General features: G+C 38.5%; 1 protein-coding gene across 6 annotated transcripts in view; it reads right to left on the bottom strand.

The window, feature by feature from the left end:
• Window positions 1–23,270, bottom strand: part of CCDC141 (coiled-coil domain containing 141) — a 175,935-nt gene that overhangs the window by 28,991 nt on the left and 123,674 nt on the right. For all 6 annotated transcript variants that reach the window (XM_045851162.1, XM_045851134.1, XM_045851306.1 and 3 more), the window contains 9 exons: window positions 20,626–20,805; window positions 19,909–20,034; window positions 17,870–18,058; window positions 16,874–17,053; window positions 14,291–14,440; window positions 5,807–5,947; window positions 5,310–5,504; window positions 3,748–3,931; window positions 130–242 (listed from right to left, as the gene is read on the bottom strand). In XM_045851162.1, the coding sequence (XP_045707118.1) occupies window positions 130–242; window positions 3,748–3,931; window positions 5,310–5,504; window positions 5,807–5,947; window positions 14,291–14,440; window positions 16,874–17,053; window positions 17,870–18,058; window positions 19,909–20,034; window positions 20,626–20,805 (1,458 nt within the window). The remainder of the gene's footprint in view (window positions 1–129; window positions 243–3,747; window positions 3,932–5,309; window positions 5,505–5,806; window positions 5,948–14,290; window positions 14,441–16,873; window positions 17,054–17,869; window positions 18,059–19,908; window positions 20,035–20,625; window positions 20,806–23,270) is intronic.

Below are 23,270 nucleotides of genomic sequence, written 5' to 3'. Positions count from 1 at the left end.
GCTGTGAAACAAATGTGCACACTATGTCCCTTGAGAACATCCTTTAGAACATCTTTGCACCAGAAGACATTTGATCAACACATTTTTTATTTGTGCCACTTTATAGTACATATTCTGAGAAGACATTACCTTCAGCTTTTCTTCAAGCTCTGTGAGAGAAGCACATAATTCAGTAATAGATTCAAGAACTTCTTTGTGTTTGGCCACTATTTTTTCAGCATATTTCTGCCCTTCTTCAAAACCTGGGAAGAAGAATGAATAAAATTATTTTTAAAGGTCAACTGCTTGGCAGAAAAAAATAATTAATTCATGTCCCCAGTGTCTAGTGTAAGGGCTGGTAGATAGTAACTGCTTGATAAATACAAGTTGAACAGATCAATAAATGAAGGCATTTTTTTGAGAACAAGATATTCTAGAAAAATGCTTACATTTGCTGTATCATGTCTCTTTTGTGAAACCTAAATAATGTTGCTGTATTAATATTCTTAAAGCTCAATTCTAATCATTTTTCTCTTGTTCAGAACATTCAAAGGTTCTTGGCTATGTAGAAAAGTATGTGTTCAAGGCCTTCCATAATTAGTTTTAACTTGCCTCTATCAAATGTGAATTACCCTAATTCTTTCACATATTTAATCTCTGGCCAAACTGAACAAGCCACTCTTCCCTCGAAATCTTCACAGCCACTGGGCGGTCTTTCCTTTACTGGGTTACCCTCCCCCAGTTCCCTGATTTCACTGTCAAAATCCTGCTTACTTTTCAAGCTTTACCTTAAATGACAAAATCTTTATGAAAATGTTTATAATCTTTCCAAACTGGATTTTATTTCCCCCTATTGAAATAATAATAAAAATCTCTACCATGTAGTGAGTGCATAGGCATTTAATATGCATTGTCCAATGTAATCCACTTCAAGTAGGTTCTTTTGCATTTTACAAATGAGGAATCGGAAGCTCAAAAGAGCTACTTGAGGTAACCCAGACAATAACTGGAGGACCAGGGATTTGAATCTGGACTATTGGAATCCAAAGTTTAGGTTAAACTGTATTGCACATTGTTATGGACTGAATTGTGTACTTCCCAAAATTCATATGCTGAAGTCCCAATCCTCAATATCTTAGAATGTAACCATTTTTGTACATAAGGTTTTATTTTTAAAAAATATATTTTATTGATCCATTACAGTTGTCCCATTTCCCCCCTTCACTCCCCTCCACCCTGCACACCTTCTCCCACACACATTCCCCCCTTTTAGTTCATGTCCATGTGTCATAAGTTCTTTAGCTTCTACATTTCCTATACTATTCTTGCCCTCCCTCTGTCTGTTTTCTACCTACCATCTATGCTACTTATTCTCTGTACCTTTTCCCCCTCTATTCTCCTCCCACTCCCCTGCTGCTAACCCTCCATGTGATCTCCATTTCTGTGGTTCTGCTCCTGTTCTAGTTGTTTGCTTAGTTCGCTTTTTTCTTAAAATACATATTCATTTTTTTTTAAGATTTTATTTATTTTTAGAGAGAGGAAGGGAGGGAGAAACAGAGAGAGAGAAACATCAATGTGTGGTTGCCTCTCATGTGGCCCCCACTGGGGATGTGGCCTGCAACCCAGGCATGTGTCCTGACTGGGAATCGAACCTGTGATGCCTTGATTTGCAGCCCACGCTCAATCCACTGAGCTACACCAGCCAGGGCATGCTTTTGTTTTTGTTTTAGGTGTGGTTGTTAATAATTGTGAGTTTGCTGTCTGTACATAAGGTTTTCAAAGTGGTAATTAAGTTAAAAAGAGGGCATCAAGGTGGGGCTCTCTTCCAAAATGACTGGTGTCCTTGTAAGAACTGGGAGAGACAACAGGGTTATGAGTGCCCAGAGAGGGGTCCATGTGAAGGGGCAACAAGGGGGTGGCCATCTGTAGGCCCAGGAGAAGCCAACGCTGACAGTACCCTGATCTTGGACTTTCAGCCTCCTGAACTGGAGGAAATGAATTCCTGTTGTTTAAGCTACCTGTCTGCAGCATTTTGCTGTGGCAGCCCGAGCAAACTAATATACACATTTTATACCTTTCTCGCTGCATTTGTCATATTGTGATTTCTCAGCTTAGACTGTGGATTCCTCAATGAAGTTACTAGGTTTTATTTGTCTATATCAGTTACAGCTCCTAGTACATACTAGTTACTCAAAAAAATCTTTGAGATAAATTCACTTGCATTAAAATCTGGGCTCAGCAATGCTTGGTGGCGGGCAAGGTTGATATAATATTCCTAAAGTATCTTACTCAATGCAAATTTTTAAGAATGAATAACTTCCATACTAAACAGAAAAAGACTCATGCTGTTTATATATACACTCAATGGTTCATATTTTCATCAAATATTTGTTAAGCACTTAGTATGTACCATGAAGCAGTAAACTAATGGGCAAAATCCCTTTTCTAATCGAATTTACATTTGGTGAGGAAAAGCAGAAAACAGACAAATAACTATAATTTGTTGGTTGATGATAAGGATCAGGAACACAAACCCAAGCAGGACACAGAGTCATGCATGCTGGGAGGGGGAGGAGTCTTCGTGAGTACGCACCATGTCGAAAATTGAGTAGACACTGAATACAGTGATAAAATATACTTCCCATGCCCTCAATGAGCTCATGGTCAGTAGGGAAGATACAAATAAACAGGCAATTATGCAGAAGTGTGAAAAATATAATAATAGAAGAAACTATACATAAGGCTATGAGAATAAGGCTATGAAAATTTGCACTCCCAAATTTTGTGGTGCAACTTATATAATAACAACAGCAAGAGTGCATCCTCAGATTAGCTTTCATTAATTTTTCTATCTATATTTTGTTATTGTATGTTTATACTCTTTATTGGAGGAAATTATTAATAATTCATACTCAATAATTTGATATTAGTACAGTATATACTGTCCTACAAATTTCTAGAGAAAATGTCCATCTGGCAGCAGCTGTGGCAGCCAAAGGAAGCATTCGGTACCACCATTGCTATCTTCTTTTTGGGCTGAATCTGTCTGGTCACTGGGAGTAAGTCTTTGTCTCCTAAGTAATAATATCAGGGAATTGATGAAACTTATTCCTTAGCACCCTCAAGGACAGCCATTACCCAGGGGGCTTCTTAAATGAGGGCCTCCTTTACATAGAAGGACTTCTCAGGTAATACAGCTAACAACTCACCTTTCCTAGTCATGGAGCAGAGGAAAGTAGAACCCATGAGATGTTCCTTTTAGCTTTCCCATTAATTCCACAAGTGGCAGAAAGGCAAGAGAAAGTTTTCCAGCTCTTTCTTATATCCATGAACCATAACTCTCATAGACACGAGAAAGCTACAGATGTCTGTCTTAGCTTGATACTTAAAGTATTATGGGAATTTTGTATGTTTTTCAAGGAATCACACTAGCGGAAATTAGATTTTTTTTTGTCTACATAAGCTGAGTATTATCCTAGTTTATTACCCTGGAAATGGTCAGCAAGAATGGAGGAGACAAGGAGATGGAGAAGGAGGGTTTACATAAAGTAGTTAAAAATGTGTAGGCTTCATCTGCAGACAGAAGTTCCTTCCTCTGTTTCCTAGTGTTTACTTTTGCTGGTTGTGGGCTCTTATCTTGAGCCTTTTCCCCAAATAGGTTGGCGTAGAGAGGACTCAGAGGGCTTGCCATGCTCTGCCTTCTGCTGGGTTAGGTTCAGTTAGCTTTATTTCATGGGGAATCACTGCATATTTTAGAAAAGACCTCACCATATAATCGCTGAGCGAGGTCACTGATCTCCTGAATCCTTTCTTCTTGCTGAGGCACAGAAGGTGTGATAAACTTATTGAACTGCTGGTGGAGAATTTCCACAGCTTCTTTTGTCTGGCATTCTGTGGAATATTTTCCAACTCTTACAACTGTGGCACTTGCATCTTCACACCAAAAGTGACACTAAATTAAAATGGAACAAGATATAGATTAAAGAGACACCGTCACTTTAATGTTTTTCATTTTGGCCACTGAAGTATCAAATTATAATGTCCTCAAACTTTATATTCACATTAGTTTGAACTCTCGAAGTTTTAATAAAAAAATATCAAAACATGAGCATATACTTTGCACTTGGATATTAGAGTCAGATAAGTGAGAAAGTAGCATATGGAAATTTGTTCGATTTTCCTGCCTGCTTAGATTTGCCTGAAGCATAATTAAAGGAAGGATATTGCATATGTGTGAGAACAGGCAGTACAAAAAAGAATATGGCACTAAAAAGAATTCAAATATAATCTAAGAGGAAATAAAAAAGTCCAAACACACACAATCCAGCCTAATTAGTTTAAATCATTAACAATGAATGGATACAGTATTGCCTGATTAACACTCAAATGACTTCTCTTTTAAGAATGAGATTTAGTCTGGAGTCAGGAAATATCACCTAAAGAGTAGCATTTGACTTTTTTTTAATAGAAGACAGTCACATTTTCAAAGTACAGTGGAGAACTGAGAGAGTTTCCTCACTAAAAATAAATGACCGTGTTGGAAGGAACATGTCTCGCCAAGGCTGAGCCCTTGTACTGAGCGAGGAACAGAAACACAGGACTCTGTCAGGAGCTAGCTTTAAGTAAGTGCCGCGGAGCTGCAGCAAACCTACATATTAGACATAGAAGAGTGACCTTGATCTTTCTTAATATGGTGTTAAATCTAAAAACTCGACGGGTACAGGGAGATTTTTCTTATATCTCAGAATAATGCACTAAAAAGAACACTCAAGAACTGCAAGTGTAGATTTTCTTCAATATGAAGTGTGCAAACACAATAATAACTTTAATTTGTCAAATTTCATATATTTTACGTATACTCTTCCATTTATCCTCTTGACAAAAAACAGAAATAACACCAATAACAATTTTCGTACCTGAAAAATCCCACTATCACCTTTTCTTTCTAAACACTTTCATATTCTGTGAAGCAACTATGTCATTTTGAGTATTTTAAACAGATATCCAGCAGAGACCATAATTCCGTGATGAGTTAAACATCTGGAGTTGACGAGGTTATGGAGAAGTGAGAAACTCGCATACTTTGCTATCAAGAGAAAGCCAGTAAAGGCTTTCTGAAGGGCATTTAGACAACACATTCCAAACCTTGTAACATTCATCCCTTTTGGCTCAGCAGTTCTATAGGAAACTGTCTTAAGGAAATAATCATGAAAAGGAGCATGATACATGGACTTAATGACAATAATAGCTAGCGCAGCACTGCTTTCGAGTATCAGGGTAATTGTCTGGGACTACGTTACAATATGGACGGCACTGCAAGAAGAGGGTACCTCTGCGGTCATCTCCTGGAGGTGCTCTGTCAGGTCCAAATTCTTCTTGTAATCTGTTACGACTTTGTCAAACTCCTCCACGTGCTTTTGCAAATCCTTCATGGCCTCCAAAAGGACAGTGACTTTATTATTTGGATAATTTAAGAAAGAATCAGAAGTCTTATTCTCAACTTTTTCCATTTTCCTCTTTAAAGCCTGCACCAAAAAAATTTTTTTAATGGAATTCAATTTTTATTTAAGAGGTTTGCTAGTAACTATTGGAAAAAAAACTTGGAAAAGTTATTGTAGCTTCCTATATTATAATATGCCCAAATCATAATTTTTACAAATGTATTTTGGAAAGAATAAGTTAACCAAAAAAGTGGAAACAGACTCACGGACACAGAGAACACTGACAGCTGTCAGAGGGGCATCTAGAGTTGAAATGCAAAATGGTTCTGCAGTGGCTGGAGTAGCGCATGAGAACACACACACACACACACACACGTTTTCATCACCTGTATTTTTTCAGTGTGCATATCAACTTGTTGAATTTGATATTTCAGAGCCTTCAGATTCTTGGCTTTTTCATTTTTCTTAGAGTAGTTAAACTTCAAATTGTTAAATTTCTTTTTGATGTCTTTGAATGACTCCCTGAGCTGCAGGTCAATAAAGAGAAAGAGCTGATTTCCTTAAAATGAGAACAGTAATATTCACTTGTAATAAATGAAAATATCTAAACACTAAAATATTCATAATCTTCAAATATATTCAGAGTGATTTTCAACAGAAAACAGGTCTGCTAAGTGAACAGTGTGAATTTAGACATGTCCCCAAAACATAAGTAATCATGAATTCATCTTAGTGCTTTAGAGTTGTAATTTGTAATGAGCATTACAGGTATAGAACATCATTTGGCCTCCAACCAATAAAGTTTTTTAACACATGACAAACTTTCAACAACTTTAATTTTCTTATTTGTACTTATTTGATATCATTTTTTCCCACTTATTCTGTTCCCTATGTGCTAATATTTGGCCCAGATCTTTCCATCCCTTAAGGTCCTCTTATGAAGGAGCTGTTCACATTGCACAGGTCAATGGTGTTTTGATATTGGGACTATCCAGAATTTAGTGGGGCTAAAGAGGAGACTCCCTATGAGATATAGCAGGAAAAGGACTTCTTTGCCAAATTCAGCAAAAAGCGTTTTTCATGAACAGTTTCCAGTAGAGACTTAATTCTTAGATACAGATCATTAACTTGAGAGGTCCTTCAAAAATGTACAAGTAAAGTGACAGTCGTCACTAATTATAACAACGTGAACTTGTGTATAAACAAAGTATATGGCTAAACGTTGAGAACAGGGCTAGATTATGACAGACTGAGAAACAAACATTTCAACTTGCCCAGTGAACCAAAACTTTAAGCAGTCACTTCCATTGAACACACTACTTTCTGTGCCTCTCTATATTCAAGAAGAATAAACATACTGACAGACCATTCTCTCTTTATGTTATCAGCAAAGGAAAGTACAGAGAAAACATAAACCCTCTCAGATGCTATGGAAGCATTTTAACATCAAAAATGAACAGTCATGTTTGATAAATTTGACTATGATAAGGAAGTCAGAAAAACATTAATGTTCTCTTTAATGACAGCAAACAAATTATTTGGGAGGGAATAAAGGCTGTATACTTGCTATATTTCAAACTTCTAAAATAGAAAAACATATCTGCATTAGAAGATGCTTGATTTCTCAAAATGCTTATTTCAAAGTGTACATGTTATAAAACAAAACCTTGACCTCACCTTTAACCCTTCCTGGAGACAATTATCTATAAAGCCCTAGCAGACCTTCATACACGGAAATCAGTACACTGATGTAAGTTTTGCATCCGACACAGCTGTGCTTAATCAGCATTGTTTATTTTATTTGGTAAATTAAAGTGTTGAACAGTAGTTTTAAGCTACAAACTAAACCAAGCACGGATATCACATTAAACATTTAAGTTGATCAATCAGTAATATTCTAAAGGAGCAGAAAGAATTATAGCTTCAGAAAACTTGAAGACTACTTCTGCATTAGAACTCAAGAAAATATTTAAAAGATCATATTCAGTTGTTATATTTATAAAATAACCAATCAATATTTGAATTCTTTGACATTTGATGTTTTTAAATGCATGTGTTTAGGCCCTGGCTGGCGTAGCTCAGTGGATTGAGCGCGGGCTGCGAACCAAAGTGTCGCAGGTTCGATTCCCAGTCAGGGTACATGCCTGGGTTGCAGGCCATGACTCCCAGCAACCGCACATTGATGTTTCTCTCTCTCTCTCCCCCCCCCCCTCGCCCTCCCTTCCTTCCCTCTCTAAAAATAAAATAAAATAAAATGCATGTGTTTAATTTCAGTGGGAACAGACAAACAAGGTCCATTTGATGGGACAGAGACCTAAAGAGACTGTATCCTGAAGTATCCACATAAAACTTTTGGAAGAAATTTTCTTCTGTGAAGTCAAAATCTGCAACTATCATTATAACATCTAAGGAAATCAGAGACCCTTGTATCTTTAGGAAAATGTTCCCAATGGGGAGTTAATGTTTAATGAGCACAGAGTGTCCTGTTTAAGATGATGAGAAAATTCTGGAGGTGGTTAGAGGTGACGGTTATGCGACAATGTGAGTATGCTTACTATCACAGATCTGTCCCCTTACAATGGTTAAGATGGTAAACACATACTATGAAACCATTTTGTGTTATGTGTATTTTACCACAATCAAAAGTAAAATTTTTGTTTTCAATAAAAATAAATAAAATTAAATTTAAATTAAAAATAAAGCAAAGGGTAAAACTAACATTTCCTATTACTATTTTCCATTTAAAAATGAAATGCTCTATTCTTTTTTACCACTTACTAGAACATGACATATACTGGGTAAGACAAAAGTAAGTTTAAGTGATGAGTTAGAAAGACAGTTTATTTTTGTATTATTATTTATTAACTGTTGTATTATTTTTCCATATGGACAACTGCAAACCTCCCTTTGCCCCTCCCTGCATCAGCCGCTGCAGCACAGGAAAGGACGAGGGCCCTGTCACCGGCCTGATGGTCGCTGGGTTACATCTGCTCGTCTAAACAGGAAAGGCCGTCTGTTTGAAAACTACGTGATGAATGGAGAAAGGCTGAACCTTAACCCTTTAATTCTAAACCCTGAAATTTTAAGTCTACCTTGGATGGAGAAATTTAAGACGGTTAATGATGAGTGCAACTTGAGTGCTGTTTGTTTCTGGACGCATGCACTTCCACCGCACACCATTTATGAGGCCAGAGAATGCTCATGGCAGCGTGGGGTGTGTCAGCTTCTTTCTGACATGTGAGCTCCTTTGATGCAGTTGCTGGCACTTTTCCCTTTTGGTCCCAATGGAAATCCCTCATAAAGCTTGGGCCTTTCCCAGCTCAATTGAGGACCAATGTAGCAGGTACAAGTGGAAGGCAGCACACATGAGCTACCTTCACAAACAAATTTTTTTTCATGCTTAGCTATGCTTAATTTTCTTACCTGCACATTTCAATACAAAAACTTAACTTCCCATATAATCCCCACATAACTTGTGAGCATATTTTTAAAGGAACTGAGTGCCATGGTTGCTTGACTGCAGTAGCATTGTTCTCGCAGCTGTTTCTAACTTTAGTCAGCTTGTCAACAATGGGGAACAGTGGCGATGGCTAAGACAACTGGTCAGCTGCAGCACGCGAGCCAGGAAAAAACGCCCAGAGCTTGGGGCAAGATAAAGTTTACCCAATCAGGAATATTTAAATGTTGTTGTAATTCATATTCATAACATTTAGGAAAGTCTTAAAGAAATCAGGAGGGAGATTTTTTCCCCTAGTGAATAGTGTGATTTTCCTATCTTTCCACTGGTTCAGCTCCTCCATGTTTGCTACGGAATGAATAGATTAAGTTAATGTAGCCATAAGTAGGAGAAATAGATTAAGACTTTAAAGCTGTAGTTCTTTTGCCACTAGCAGAATGAGCATCTTCACCAGGGAGCAGGAAGCCTCTCTCAGGGTTAGGAAACAACAAAGCTTCTTTGAGAAGAAGCAGAAGAAAAAGAGGCTGATGACTATGAGGGTGGCTTGCTATTCTTAGCACTGGTTGAGGCAGCTTTGGCACAAGAATGTGTTATTAGTAAGTCTGTTGCTGACAAGGCCAATTTATGTGAGAGACATGGGACATTTTAAAACAGGAAATGCATTTCAAACAAAAGCCTTTCATTAGAACCATGGCACAAGCTTGGCCAGAAGCAAAAACACAAAACAAGTAGTCCATTTCTCTTCATACCCATTTCATGAGCTTCATTTCTTGCCCACTGTTGTGCCCATTCTAGAAGAAAGCTTCCTGAATGACACTCATAGTTAGTAAGAGAAAGCTGCAATGTTATCTTCCAGGGATGTTTGCATTTGAAATGAAGGGATTCAAAAACTCATAAATGTATCCAGAATGATTTGTTATACAATCGTTAACGGCAGACTATTAATCCTTAGCGCTGGAGATACTGGAGACAATACCCCCTGGCCCTTCCTCCCATGCAGGAGCTGCACCGCTTCCTGCTGTGGGTAAGGCCAGGCTGGTAGCCGCAGAAAGCATGGCAGCTTGGAAAGAGAAGACATAGCTCTGTTTTAAAGTGTAGGTGGCAGCAAGTCTCAGTAGTACCTATTTTATTCATTCTGCAAGTTTTGTGAGTTAATAATGTACTTAAGTTTTATTTTCTGGACTTGATAGCTATGATTTTACACTTCAGCTCTCTATTCTTTGGGAAGAGTCATTTTGCAGATGTAAAACACCCAACTTATAACAGATTTTAACCCTATGAGACAGACATTTTCAGAACAAATCATAATAGTTCCTATTCTCTTACAAGCACCCTCGAATGAGCCCACTATGGGACCTGACAACGAGTGGCTGGGCCTAGGTCCCTTGGGCTTTAATTCACCCTGGTCTCTGTTTCCGTGAGCTTTTACATTCTGATGACCCAGCTGGCACACAGTAGCCAGATGGATATTTGCTGAATGACAATAATTTAGGTTCTTTTCTTAAAATGATGAACTAGGGTTATCACTCTGGAAAAAGTAATTATCTGTGCTGACCCCATGAGGTGTTTTGCCCATCTATACACATATTTTCTGCTCCTTTCTTGCTAGTGAGTGCCTGTCTGTGGTCAATTTGCTGATGGCAGATCACCATACTGTGTTGGAAGGTTTCATTTAATAGTTGTATATGTGTGTATAGCTGCACCATTCCCTTATGCTAATTTATTGTTTCTATTTTGCCTTGTATGGCTTGAACTCAGAAGAATTGCTTATCCAAATTGACAAAAGAGTTTGTGTGATTAGAACACAGACTTTGACATATGGTAGAAAGATGATAGATAGATAGATAGATAGATAGATAGATAGATAGATAGATCATCCTTTTGTGATTCCTTCCTGATGGGTTAGATGTTGCTACAGTACAAAAAAGTTCAAACTAAAGTCATATAATTATATGAAAGTTTCTGAATGCAAAATTTATTTGAGAAAATGGGTACCAACCCATTTCTGCTATTACTATTCTTTTCAGCAAATTAATTGTTTGTGGTCCATAATGAGACTCTAGCTACAAATTTCCATTAGCATCATGTCAACGTAAAGGTAATATTTTTGGCCAGATTGCAAGAAGAAAACATGTTCAATACTAACTTACTACATTTCTAAATGAAGATGTGTAAAGAATGAGTAATGTTCTGTCATGTAATATCACAGAGAATGTCTATAACACTTGTGTATTAACAACTTATTGATATTGCCAGGCAAGAAAATACATAATGAAATTCAACGTTCATGCATACAAATGTGTCTTTGTGTGAAATGGGTAAGGAAAAAAAATCACAAAATATGTCAGTCTGAAGGCTGTGTTTTCTAGTAGGTAGACAGGGAGAAAATGAAGTTTTATAATTTCTCATGTCATATAGTGCATGAAATTAGAAAATAATATTTTACCCAAGGCACAAATCCATGTTTCTTTGTCTTTAAGGAATTATCATAATGTATTTTAAGAAATCACATTTAGAACACTTCCCTTGATTTTGCTTTGAGGTAACATGTCCTTTTCTAAGGGCCATTCATATAGTTAAAACCATGTAAGTTAGTTATGTATGGCAACAAAAAAAAAGTAATTTTGGTTGAAATAACCAAATTAATTGTGTTATATCAGGTCATATAAATAGCTTATGACACATATATTATGTGATATGTATAGATATTCTGTGATATATCTGTATATCACAGAGTAAAGATAGAACAGGAAAGCACAGGAAAAAGATACATTAAACACCAGATCGTGCAGTGACTGAACGGACTAATACATTAAGGGGATGGTGAACTCCAAGCTGAGTGGATGACCAGTGTGTTGGTGGCCCATAAACGAGCCGCTGGCCCGAAGCAGACTCCCTGGGACTCTGCGAGCTGAAGCTCTGCAGTCCTGCCACACAGTGCCAAATGAAAATGATACACGCTCCAGTTTCCTCATCTGAAAAAGGAAGATACTACACTAGACATCCTCCAAAATTCACTTCAACTCTGGGTCTTTGAACTTTCATGAAGCCTTTGAAGCACATTAGAAGACACACAATGTGTTTCCAAATTGACTTTAAAAATCAAATGCTATGCAGGGTCTAGGTCCCTGGTAAGGTATCTGACTTTTTTTTATACAGGTAAAAAAAAGTAGCGGAACATAATACTTTTAATTTTACATAATGTTTTAAATACCTATACCAAAATGAATGATGATGATAATAATAATAAAAATGTCTAGGTATCAAATACTATTACCACTTTGGAATCTGGCCATCTGTTTGCACTATATTCATAATACAAACTAGAACACATGTATCTTTATTTTACTAAAGGGCACTAAAAATATCCTTTCTAATTACTTTCCTACTTAGACTCATGGTTAGAACGCCCAGAGTATAGCTACTACACTGTGACATGCCTACTACAGCTATACAAGAAAGGAATGGAGGCAAAGGACCAGATTTTCAAAGATCCTTTAAATGTGAAACTATAATCTACTTCAAAGATTAGTTGGATCCAAAGTAGAAGCAAATAGGAAGAATAGCTGTGTTAATATTTAAGACCAAGTTAGAGTGATATCTGATTCCTAAATCAAACCTGCACATACGTATCTGGTTGCTCATTCTTGTTAGGGTACAGACAATCCCAGGCATCCCTACTACGACTGGGAGAGTGGTCTGTTGTCCCTGCCAGCTGGCTCCCAGCACAGGCTCATCACGAGGCAGCCCCTGTAAACAGAACCAACTGTGGGAAGGGCCTGAACAGGGATACCCAGCCCCATAAACGCCACAGCATTTCAGGGAGATGGAAACTGAGCCATAGGGGACTGGGAATAAACCTCAGCCAGCTTCACTTGTGATTTCAGTAAATAGAGAGCTGAACATCATGGCAGGGAGGGTGATTTTCAGCAAGACATGAAGTTTGCCATGGAGAAGAAAACAAAGAAGAACAGGAGGAGGAGAAGAAGGGCAGAAAAGAAAGAAGGGGAGAAGGAAGAAGAAGAAAGAAGATAACATTGGGGAACGATAATAAACAAATTGTTTTCATGGCAGCAAGTCTAGAATGTATAGCCTCAGGGAGAATAAAGTTCTCCTTGAGATGGCTTTCCTTACCAAGGCCTGACTGAAGTGTTATTAGCTGCAGTACAGGAACTGGAAGAGGCCACTCTACTACCTAGAGGGCAAGATACCCTCCAGGTTTAATCCCAAATGAATCTCTAGCTCAAAATGACTTCCTCAAACACTGACTCCAAGCAGAAACTCTATAGTCCTGCAGCACATTGCTAAAATGAACATTATTTTTGATGCTAGTTTCTGCTTCCCTCCTGCTGAATGGGATCCAAGAGGCCTCTCCTGCTCTCTCCTCCTCCTACCTTCTGCCTTTCCTTGCAGCCCAGCTTGCCTCCTGCCCTTGCCTGTGGTCTGTAAAAGGGCAGCCTGCAGGAGAGGGCACATCGGAGCTCGACCAGTTTCAGCTTAGTTACAAATTCTTTAGTCCGTACTCTAATGTTGTCAGATAATGTTCGATATGTGTTGGGCCTAGGTTGTATAAACTGGTCATAAACAATGTTCAAGAAGGTGTACTGCTTCTGACTTCCCCCACCCTCTTTCTGAATGGATTCGTGACTAATGGACCTGAAATTATGCTGTCTTATGTCTGTCAATTTCCCATCAAGAACTGGGACCCTTGCTCTCCTGAACACATAAGGCTTTAAATGGAAATTTAACTAAGGGAGGGTGGTGCTTGTGGTTCAGTATGTATCGGGGGGTTGGAGGTCAAGGAGAATTGAGGGAGAGGAGGTGGAATTATGTGATAGGGATGCACTGATGCAGAGGAGAGTTTTCATTTGATATTTCTTTTTATCTAGGAGCTGTTTTGCCAGAAAACCCACTCTTAACAAATATGAAACCAGCCACTTGACTTTGGTGATAATACTTTGTAGCCTCTGAGGTGAAGAGCTCACCTCAGAGCTCTTCTGGCCCTTAGCACCCATTTTACTATGAGTCAGTGGCACTTAAATAGAATCTCAGCAGGCTGGAGCTGGCTACAAGGGGCCGGTGTCACCCTTTCTGCCCTGGGAGGCTGCATTCCTTCAATCAAATGAGTGCTATAAGAGTTTGGGGAAGAAAAAAAGTGTACTGTACACTGTCACACTAAATTCTAGGTTTTCCTACACGTTGACAATGTACTGATTTCAATAAATTTGGGAGATTGAAGTTTACTTAGGCTTTGTGTTCTGAGGCCATTCCTCCATGGATTAAGGGTCAAGGGTGAAGGGAAAGCCTGATTCTGTGTGTGTGTGTGCATGTGCAGGCACAGACATCAAGTTACATGCTTTAGGTTCAGACACACATTTCAGGCGATGTGTCGGATCGGACCCCTGCCACCCACCTCACTTATCTCGTCCCTCATGGTGTAGAACTGCAAGCTGTGGGCCAGCGCCCGCTCGCCCGCCTCAGCTTTGGCACGCCAGGTCACTTTCTCCCCTTCGAGGACATCCAGCTGCTGCTGTAGGTTCTTTGCAGATGCATTTGAGCAGTTCTAAAAGGGAAAGAGAAGTGGCAGTAACAAAGGGAACAGGCAAAACAGCAGCGAGACGATTGTGCTATTTACATGCCTTATGAAACTCATAAATGACATTTAAAAAAAGGCTCCTGATTTCTTTTGCCTTAAGCATATCTGAATACACTGACTTGAGAAAGAAGCCAGACACCCAACATGACAAGAAAGGCAAACCATTAGACTTTAAGTCTTGACACTTCCGTTTTGAAGTTTGCTCATCCCACCCAACTCCTCAGAGACACCATTCATTATAAGGTCTAATTTTTACTTCAAGAGGCATAAAATATGCATTAGGAACACTTGGCTTCTGCACTGAAATTTTCCTGTCAACTTGAGCTCAACCTCAGGTTCATTACGCAAGTGCCCCATCTCCACTCAGCAGAGGCCTGCCCAGGCCAAGGCCAGACTCGGGCTGCAGAACAATTTACATTATTTGTGCAAAGTGAGACATTTTACGTTTTTTCTTTTAAAAAATAAATTTACTAATAAAATAAAGCTCTTTAAAAAGAAAGCTCCTTCCTGGTGAAAATAGATTCTATCAACAGTGACAGATACTACATATTCCTATATCTTTCAGTCAAAAAAATATTTTAGGTTCAGTGCATTCCATGTAGTTTACTGTATGTTTTAAATAAACTTCAAAATAAAGTTGGCCATTATTATTTTATTAACATTATACATATTGGATAGGACAGATATAATATTTTCTCCCTTAAATTAGGAATTTAGGGAAGGATATACACACACATATATGCACATATATGTGTATGTATATACATATATTTATATTCCATCTGGTGAAAGTCCAGCCATTGTTAATATAATGAGAATGGTTTGCACAACATCAGTGTAACCTGGCAGCCCAGGAGAGTGGGCTAGAATGCACATGCATGAACAATGATGACTTCACTGTACTAGTCAGTGGGGGAGGTTGATGCTATTGAATGTGGATGAGTACTGTGTGGCTGTCACATTCAAAATGACTGAGTGAGTAGAGTAATGAATCTGAATCAAATTTTGCATTAAGCTTGAACATTCCTAAGCTGAAACTATTTGGATGCTTGAGAAGGTCACAGCTACGGGCAGCTGGTGACTGGCAGTTTCATCACAAAAATGTGCCCACTCATGAATCACATATTGTGCAGAGTTTTTTGGCAAAATATCAAATCACCCAGGTGAGTCAGCCCCCTACAGCCCAGATTTGACACTCTGTGATTTCTAGCTTTTACCAAAACTAAAATCATCTTGGAAAGGGAAGAGATTTCAGACCATCAGTGAGACTCAGGAAAATATGATAGGGCAGCTGATGGCAACTGGGAGAACTGTGTGAAGTCCCAAGGTGTACTTTGAAGGAGACTGAGGCATCAGTGTTTTATGGACAATGTCTGTTGTGTCTTGTATCTTCTTCAATAAACGTCTCTATTTTTCATGTCACATGGCTGGATACCTTCTGGACAGATCTTGCATATATTAAATCAGAGCTTAATGTGTTACTTATGAAAATCTGGTCTGGAATTATTTCATTGCCTTTTAGACAGCTCTGTAATGTCCATCCAGTGGAATAATGAAGATTCGATGTCTAGTGCCCAGAGCTTTTAATCTCCACTAGGAAGCTCTTTCATTCTGGGGTTTTTGGGATAAAGTAACTTCTTTGGGCCTCCGATTCTTCATCTGTAAAATGAGGCTAAATGATCTCTAACACCTTGCAGATATGAAATGCTAAATCAGCATTGTCCAAGAAATATAACATGAGCCACATAAATAATTTTAAATTTTCTAGTAGTCATATTAGAAAGTAAAAACAGGTACAATTAATTTTCACAATACAGTTTAACAAAATATCAACACTTTACCACATGACCAAACATAAAAATATTAATTTTTAATACTAAGTTTTTGAAATCTTTTATGCATTTCATGCTCATAGCACATATCAATTTTTGTTAAATTACTATCAGAAATACTTGCTCTGCATTTAAATTTCATAGAGTATATACTTTAAAATGTAGATTCCCATGTCCAAGTTGTTCTGAACATATTTAAAAGTTTTCCAATAACTGCATTGTGTACGTTTTTAAATTAAAATCAATAAAAGTTCAGTTTCTTAGTTGCATTAGGCACATTTCAAATGCAAAAAAAATTGACTACTGTATTAGATAACACATCTGTACGATTTTTTAAATTGGCATGAGAATAGATGTATTAAACAAGACTTTTATTATTGGATTTTTCCTCCTTGCAATGTTTTTCTGTTGCTATAGGTGGTAGGAACTCATCACAAATCACTACCCGATGTTGTAATGCACTTTTAAATGTGACATCTACTAGGCAGTCTGCCTGGTGTGGCCTGACGGCAGCCCTCTCCCCGCTAGCTGGGTTTAGGTCAGAGTGATGGCATTCTACGTGGCTTACAGGCCGCTGCACTGATGAGATGACGTCCACTCCCAGGCAAAGGGCCAGTTTGTGGAGATGGTCTGCGCGAGCCTGCTTTTCCTGAGAGCGACTGAGCTGAACCTGGGCATCCTTAGCGTTGTCCAGGCCCGTCAGCTCCTCTGGAAACGCCAACTCTCTTGATCTGATGAGACGTTCCAGCTGGAATATAGAACATTAACAATGAACATGAATTTCATTTTAATGAAGATAGGTTTTTAAAGTCTGTTTCCTATCACATATTTTACTAGCTGGTCAAATGCCACCAGTTGTTAGTGTTGTTAGCACATAAGAGTTACAATGCTGCAGATTGATGGGGTAAAGCTGAGGGGTTGCTGTTGTCATGTCTATTAAAGAAGAAAACACTGTTTTTGGTCATGGCCTAAAATCTTAGGAAGACCTAGGTCTCTACTCTGAGTAAATTTGGAGGCTATTTTAAATAATCTCCATTTTCTATTAAGAGAGGCTATTTCTATTAACTACAAATTTTTACTGAGTGTTCTATGATGTCTGGTACTTGAGATACCAAAAAATTGTATTTGTTTTCTTCCCTCAAAGAGCTTACACTTGAGTTGGGGGTAAAAAGTAATTAAAAATCAAGATGCTAAAATGACGAAAGTGTGGAATAATCACTGAGAGCTCTAGAAATTTACAAGAGAAGAAAGTCATCCTGAGTGAGGTAGGATCGCTGGCAGCAGGGTTTAGACAGCCGAGAAGAGAGAAAGGGGCTTGTCAATAAGGGCAGGCTGGGGGTCTGCGAGTCAGAACGTCTCTGTGGCCTTTGAGGGACAGAGCGGTGCTGGTTGGCTGGAATGTAAGGGAGCATGGAGGTGCAATGAGAGAAAAGTTAGAAGCCAGGTTGTGAGAAGCTTCTAATATCAGAATAAGCAATTCTGCTTCTATTTATTACACAGTAATTTATATTTAATTTCACAGTTTAAAACCGTGGGCCTCTCAGGTGTCTATGACAAGTCTCACCTCTTCCTTAACTTGGTGGAACCCGACTGTCTTGTACAGGACATCCTCGTAGTCGCGGATCCTCTCCTGCTGTTTTTGATGAAGGTGAATGAGATCCCTCAGCTGCTGAGACTTCTCTTTCACAGGGGCTCCTCTGCCATGCAACGCTTCTGATTCTTTGACAATGTATTGAACCTCATCATTCAGTTGCTGAAATGTCAACAGTGACAGAGGGAAATCCAGCTTTTAGAGAACTTTTTACTTTACAATTGACTACATTAAAATCTAAACAGCTAACTATTCTTTCATTTGTTAACAAATATATTATGGCCCTCACCCCAACACCTGCAAATCCAGGTATTATGTTTGATGCTAGGGGTGTATTATTCCATCTCTGTCTTCTCAGGAAAAGTTTTTTGGTTATGAGCAATGAAAAAAAGTCTTAACTTTAAAGTTAGGTGGTGAAATGGAAAGTCATATATTTCTATAGCTCACCCAATATTCTAGTTACCTGCTAAGTAATGTATTTCATTTGTTTTATGAAGCTATGATCACCTTTGATGTTTAACACAGATTCAGGTGGTAGGGTAAGAACATCAAAAGAAGACAAGTATATAAAGATATTAGGGGAATTACTTGTCCTCTGTGATAAAAGAATGATCAGAATGAACCACAGCTGAGTAGCACAGTAGATATGCTACTTTAAAAGTGGTCATCCCAGAATCCATAAATAGCCACTGCATGTGGGGAAGGATAAACTGCCTTTCCTTTTACCCAGCCCCACTCAGATATCCCTCATGGAAGTCCAGATCTTGGGGCAGAATGTGCAAAGTGTGGACAACTCAAGAGGAAGCCCCAGTAATTTGAGGACTGAATCTTACAGCAAAGACAAAAGTAATAGAAATGACTTAGGATAAGGAGGTAATTTGCAGGGGAATGACCTAATACGAATCTTCAAGTTCAAATAAATCAAGCATGTGGATATCAAATATATCACACACAGAGTGATATATTTGATGTGTCCCTGCACATCACAGAGACAGTGGTAAAGAAGCTATCCAGTCCCTAATTCAGAGGAACTTATGTGCACACACACACTCCTGCATGTGCAGGGCACAAGTGCACCTCAGCACACACAAAATGCCAATAAGCATGCAACACAGGAAGCATCAACAAACCTGACATGAAGGCTAACTGGATATTCTGAGTTCACTGTGGGCTACAATGTTGTGTGTTTTGTGTGTGTGCTGGTGCGGGAGGGGTGATTCTCCATTATATCAATTTGTTTGAAAGGAACGTAAATTAGATATTCCTTACAGGAATCCTCAGCCTTCTAATTCCAGGATTCTTTAAAGCCAACACTTCAAACTAGTGACGAACAGAAACACAGGTATCTTAACTTTGCAGCAAAGGACAAGAATCCAGGCAGGAGGATTACATGACTGACCACCGTGTTTGGCAGTGGTGTGGAGTTTAGCGAAGGTGGGGGTCTGGAATGCATTAGTAGTCAGGGCCTGGGAACGTGACTCATGGTTTTATCTCTCACATCCTGAGGGCTCTCTGAGAGGGAAAATAGGAGAGCACAGCCAAATTCCTGGGAGGGTGCCAGGAGCCTGGGGGAGCAGTAGGTGAGGACAGTGACATCATGGGGCCATTCCAGGGGCAGAAGGCAGTGCAGCCTCTGTGTCAGAGCTTGCTCATCCTTGTCCTGAGATGCTTGATCTAAAACATGTCTATGCTCCTTAGAAAATAACTACAGTAAGTATATATGATGAAAACATTAATAAGAAAATAATTTAATGTAAATTAAAATAATCTAAGATAAGACTACTTTTAGGACGTTTTTGTAGCCCAAATATTTGTATATCATCAAATCCATAATAGTTCAGAAAAACAGTAAGAAAATTGTGTTTTTAACTGGATTTTTTGGGTCAAGTAATGACTTTGTTTTTAAAAAAAAATAGCAATTCACCAGTCTGTTAAAATTAATTAGGTAAACTGCAACCGAACAGTGAAAAAAAAAATTCCATTCACCCAAGCCCATTGGTTTGCTTTTTTACCTGGAACTGAGTCTTCATTGCATTCCATTTCTTCCTTAGACCTAGAGTGGTCTGGAGGCTCCCTCCAAGGTCAAGTGCAGACACAGGTGTAAGTGCTTCCTGAAGGAGCTTTAAACTGTGAGTAGTCTGAAATAAACGTTGAATGGTTACACATGTTTCCTTTGCCACTGCCAGGAAATGCATTAGGGTCATTCCAGTGATGACACTGTGTGTCATTCAACTTTCCCATCTCCATCAGAACATTCGCCACCTGGCGTGAGCTCATGGTTCTAAAGCACATCAGTGAAGAAAAGCATAGGCCCTCGTTTTCTTTTCCTCTTTCAGTTTTATTGTGGTAAAATATACATAACCAATTTAGCATTTTCACTATTTTTAAGTGTGCAGTTCAGGGGCATTAGTACATTCACATTGGTGTGCAACCACCAACACCATCCATGTCTGAAGCTTTTTCATCCTCCCTATATGCAAACTCTGTGCCCATTAAACACTAACTCCCATTCCCACCCTCATTTCAGCCCCTCATAACGTTTATTTTGCATTCTTTCTCTTGAATTGACTACCCAGGGACTTCACGTAAGTGGAATCATATAATATCTCTCATCTTGTGTCTGACTTTTCCACTTAACATAATGTTTTCAAGGTTCCTCCATATTGTCCCGTATGCCAGAATTTCCTTCTTTTGTGAGGCTGAATAGCACCCATTGCGTATCCCCTCACCTTTCTAAGTTGCTCTTTGAAGGCTCCCCACTGTTGTTTCGTGGGCCTGCGTGCAGAGGCTGTAAGCTGCCACGCCATCCGAAGGCGGCTGAGTTCTTCCCTTTCTGCCTTCTGGCTTTCCATAGTGTTCTCCACAAAGTGCACTTTTTTTTCCACATTTAATAGTTCATTCTCTTGTGCCTGTTAAATTAATAATTCCTATGATGGCTCCCTTTTCCCAAGAAATGTAACATTTTTGCATATAACTACTCTCGGAGGCAAACGCTTGATCACAACCAAAGCGGAGCCTGGGCAGTTCTGATATCAAGACCAGGCAGAGGTGCCTGCACGCTGGGCCCTCGGAAGCCACGTTCCGTGCTGGGACAGAAGGCCCTGAGTTCTCCGAGACCTCAGCGGTGTTGGAGTCACCTTCTGGGGCTTGAGGGGGTGACTGAATGAACTCCAGGATGCAGAAGTATTATATTAAAATCAAGATTATTTTAATGCGTAAGTTTTAAAGTGCATTCTACCTTTCATTTTAACACACTCAATAACAGATGTCAAAATCTCAGGGAATATGAAGGGCATATTTTTCTGTTTTTTTCTTTAAACTATCTCCTTGTATGTATTATAACTATTTTAAGTTTCCCTCGTGAGCAGTTCCTCAAGTTGCTCCCTTTTGTGAGAACAGAAATGTGCATCTACCGCTCTCTGTACTTGGACCCCCACTGGGCACCGGAAGCACAGTATCTAAATTTCAAGACTTCTCTTCCCCATTTTTGGTTCTGGCTGACTGGTTTGAAATCCTTTAAACTACAGTTTTAAACAAGAGGAAATTCAGTTGGAGGCAGAAGAATGAGAGGTAAGAACACAATGTGCTACTTCATGTGCGAACATCAAAAACTGAAGAAAAATATTTGTTTGGCAAAATAATGACTTTTACTTTGATGTCATCAAAGTAAATTCTTGAATTTCTAAGAAACAAATGTATGTGGATTAAATTCTTGAATTTCTAAGAAGCAAATGTATGTGGATTTCTATAATGACAATGACAACTAAATATCTACAAAGTCAAGGGGCCTTTCATTGTACTTAGAAAACTGTCATAAAAATATAACAGAATGTTTTAAATAATAGGGTACTTCATTTTAAAATAATTTTAAACATTAATCTTGAATATTTATATTATTAATTTAGACATTATAAAGTGCCAATTAATTGAAAAAGCATATAATTGCAAGTCCTAAATGAGATTTTGCCCATGAATTTGGGGATCTAGGAATGAAATGATATATTCTATGATTCTAACAAGATGCTAAATGTTATGAAAGCTATTAAACAACTTCAGAATGCAGCCCAAATCATAATTTTTATCTATGCTATAAATAAAATCAGGGTGTCTTTCATACATCATTAAGAAACTAATAATCAAAATGTAATACAATACATAAATTAGTGTACACTGGGAAACCACAGCGTGGCCACAACAACTGCAGTCAGCGGGGCATGCTGGTCCGAGCAAGGTCCAGAGAAGGACACCGGTAGCAGGGTTTATTCATGCCCAGATGGCAGGATCCAAAAAGTGATTATCTATTTGGCAGACTTAAGTATTTTGACCCCTTGGGAAGATTAAATAATCTACCTGAGGTCTAGTTAGTAAACGTACCACTCATTCTACCTCTGTGTAAGGACACTAAATGGTCTGCTTGCCATTTAGACTCAGGCACAGTAAATGGTCTTCTGACGTCATGCTTTCTAGATACCTCCCTCCATAACAGGCCGGCATCCCATCTAGCATTCTTGGTGTTCACTGTAGTAAATGTTGAAACAGGCACTTTCATCAGGATGTCTGCCAGATTTCTCACTTAAATAGGTTCTCCAATCTTGATGAATTTTAGATGAACTGAAAAAGTTTCAATTTCCAGCTTGAAAATACGAGCCACGGCACCCTAATCAAGAGCAGAAGACTCAGCAGACAGTGCCGGCTAGCATTCTCCCCTCTTAACGGGCAAACTGGTTACCAAATTTCAACAATAATGTTTGTTCAAAGCCTAACAGTCCAAAAGATATGAAGTGAAGTAAAATGTGTTTCACTTGCTTTACAAACCATTTCTTATCTCGGAATGTTACTGAACGGATAAACTATTATGTGAACCCTAAGCCTTATCAATAAGGAGGGATTTATCATGTGACTGTAGTAAAATATGCACTTTTAAAACATAATGCCTGACATCTGATAAATTTTTACTAGTTCTGCCAAGACAGGACCACAGAACTGGAAAGCAAGAGAAATAGCAGACAACAGAAACAACTCCGGACCCAGGTGTAGGAATTAGCCAACATACACTTCAAAACGCCCGTGATTAATATGGTTAAAAAAAGTATAGCAAAGGTGAAGAAAGAGAGAACAAGAAAGAGAATTTCATCAGCAATTAATATCTAATAAGAAAGAGCCAAATGGAAACTTCAGACCTGGAAAATAAAATTCCTGAAACGAAGTTAGTAATAGGCAAAAAAAAAATGCAGTTTGCAAATATTTAAATTCTCTTATGATTGCAAATTAGAGAAGTACACAATCAAGAGATGGAAGAATATAAACCGAGCAAAGTAAAAATGTGAAAGAGAGATGGTTGGTAGGTAGATAGATAATACATATTCTAAATATT

The sequence above is a fragment of the Phyllostomus hastatus genome, unplaced genomic scaffold (assembly GCF_019186645.2).
Source record: "Phyllostomus hastatus isolate PE091 unplaced genomic scaffold, TTU_PhHast_1.1 phas_contig_1, whole genome shotgun sequence".
Lineage (NCBI taxonomy): Eukaryota > Metazoa > Chordata > Mammalia > Chiroptera > Phyllostomidae > Phyllostomus > Phyllostomus hastatus.
This window is presented reverse-complemented; position numbering and strand designations above follow the sequence as displayed.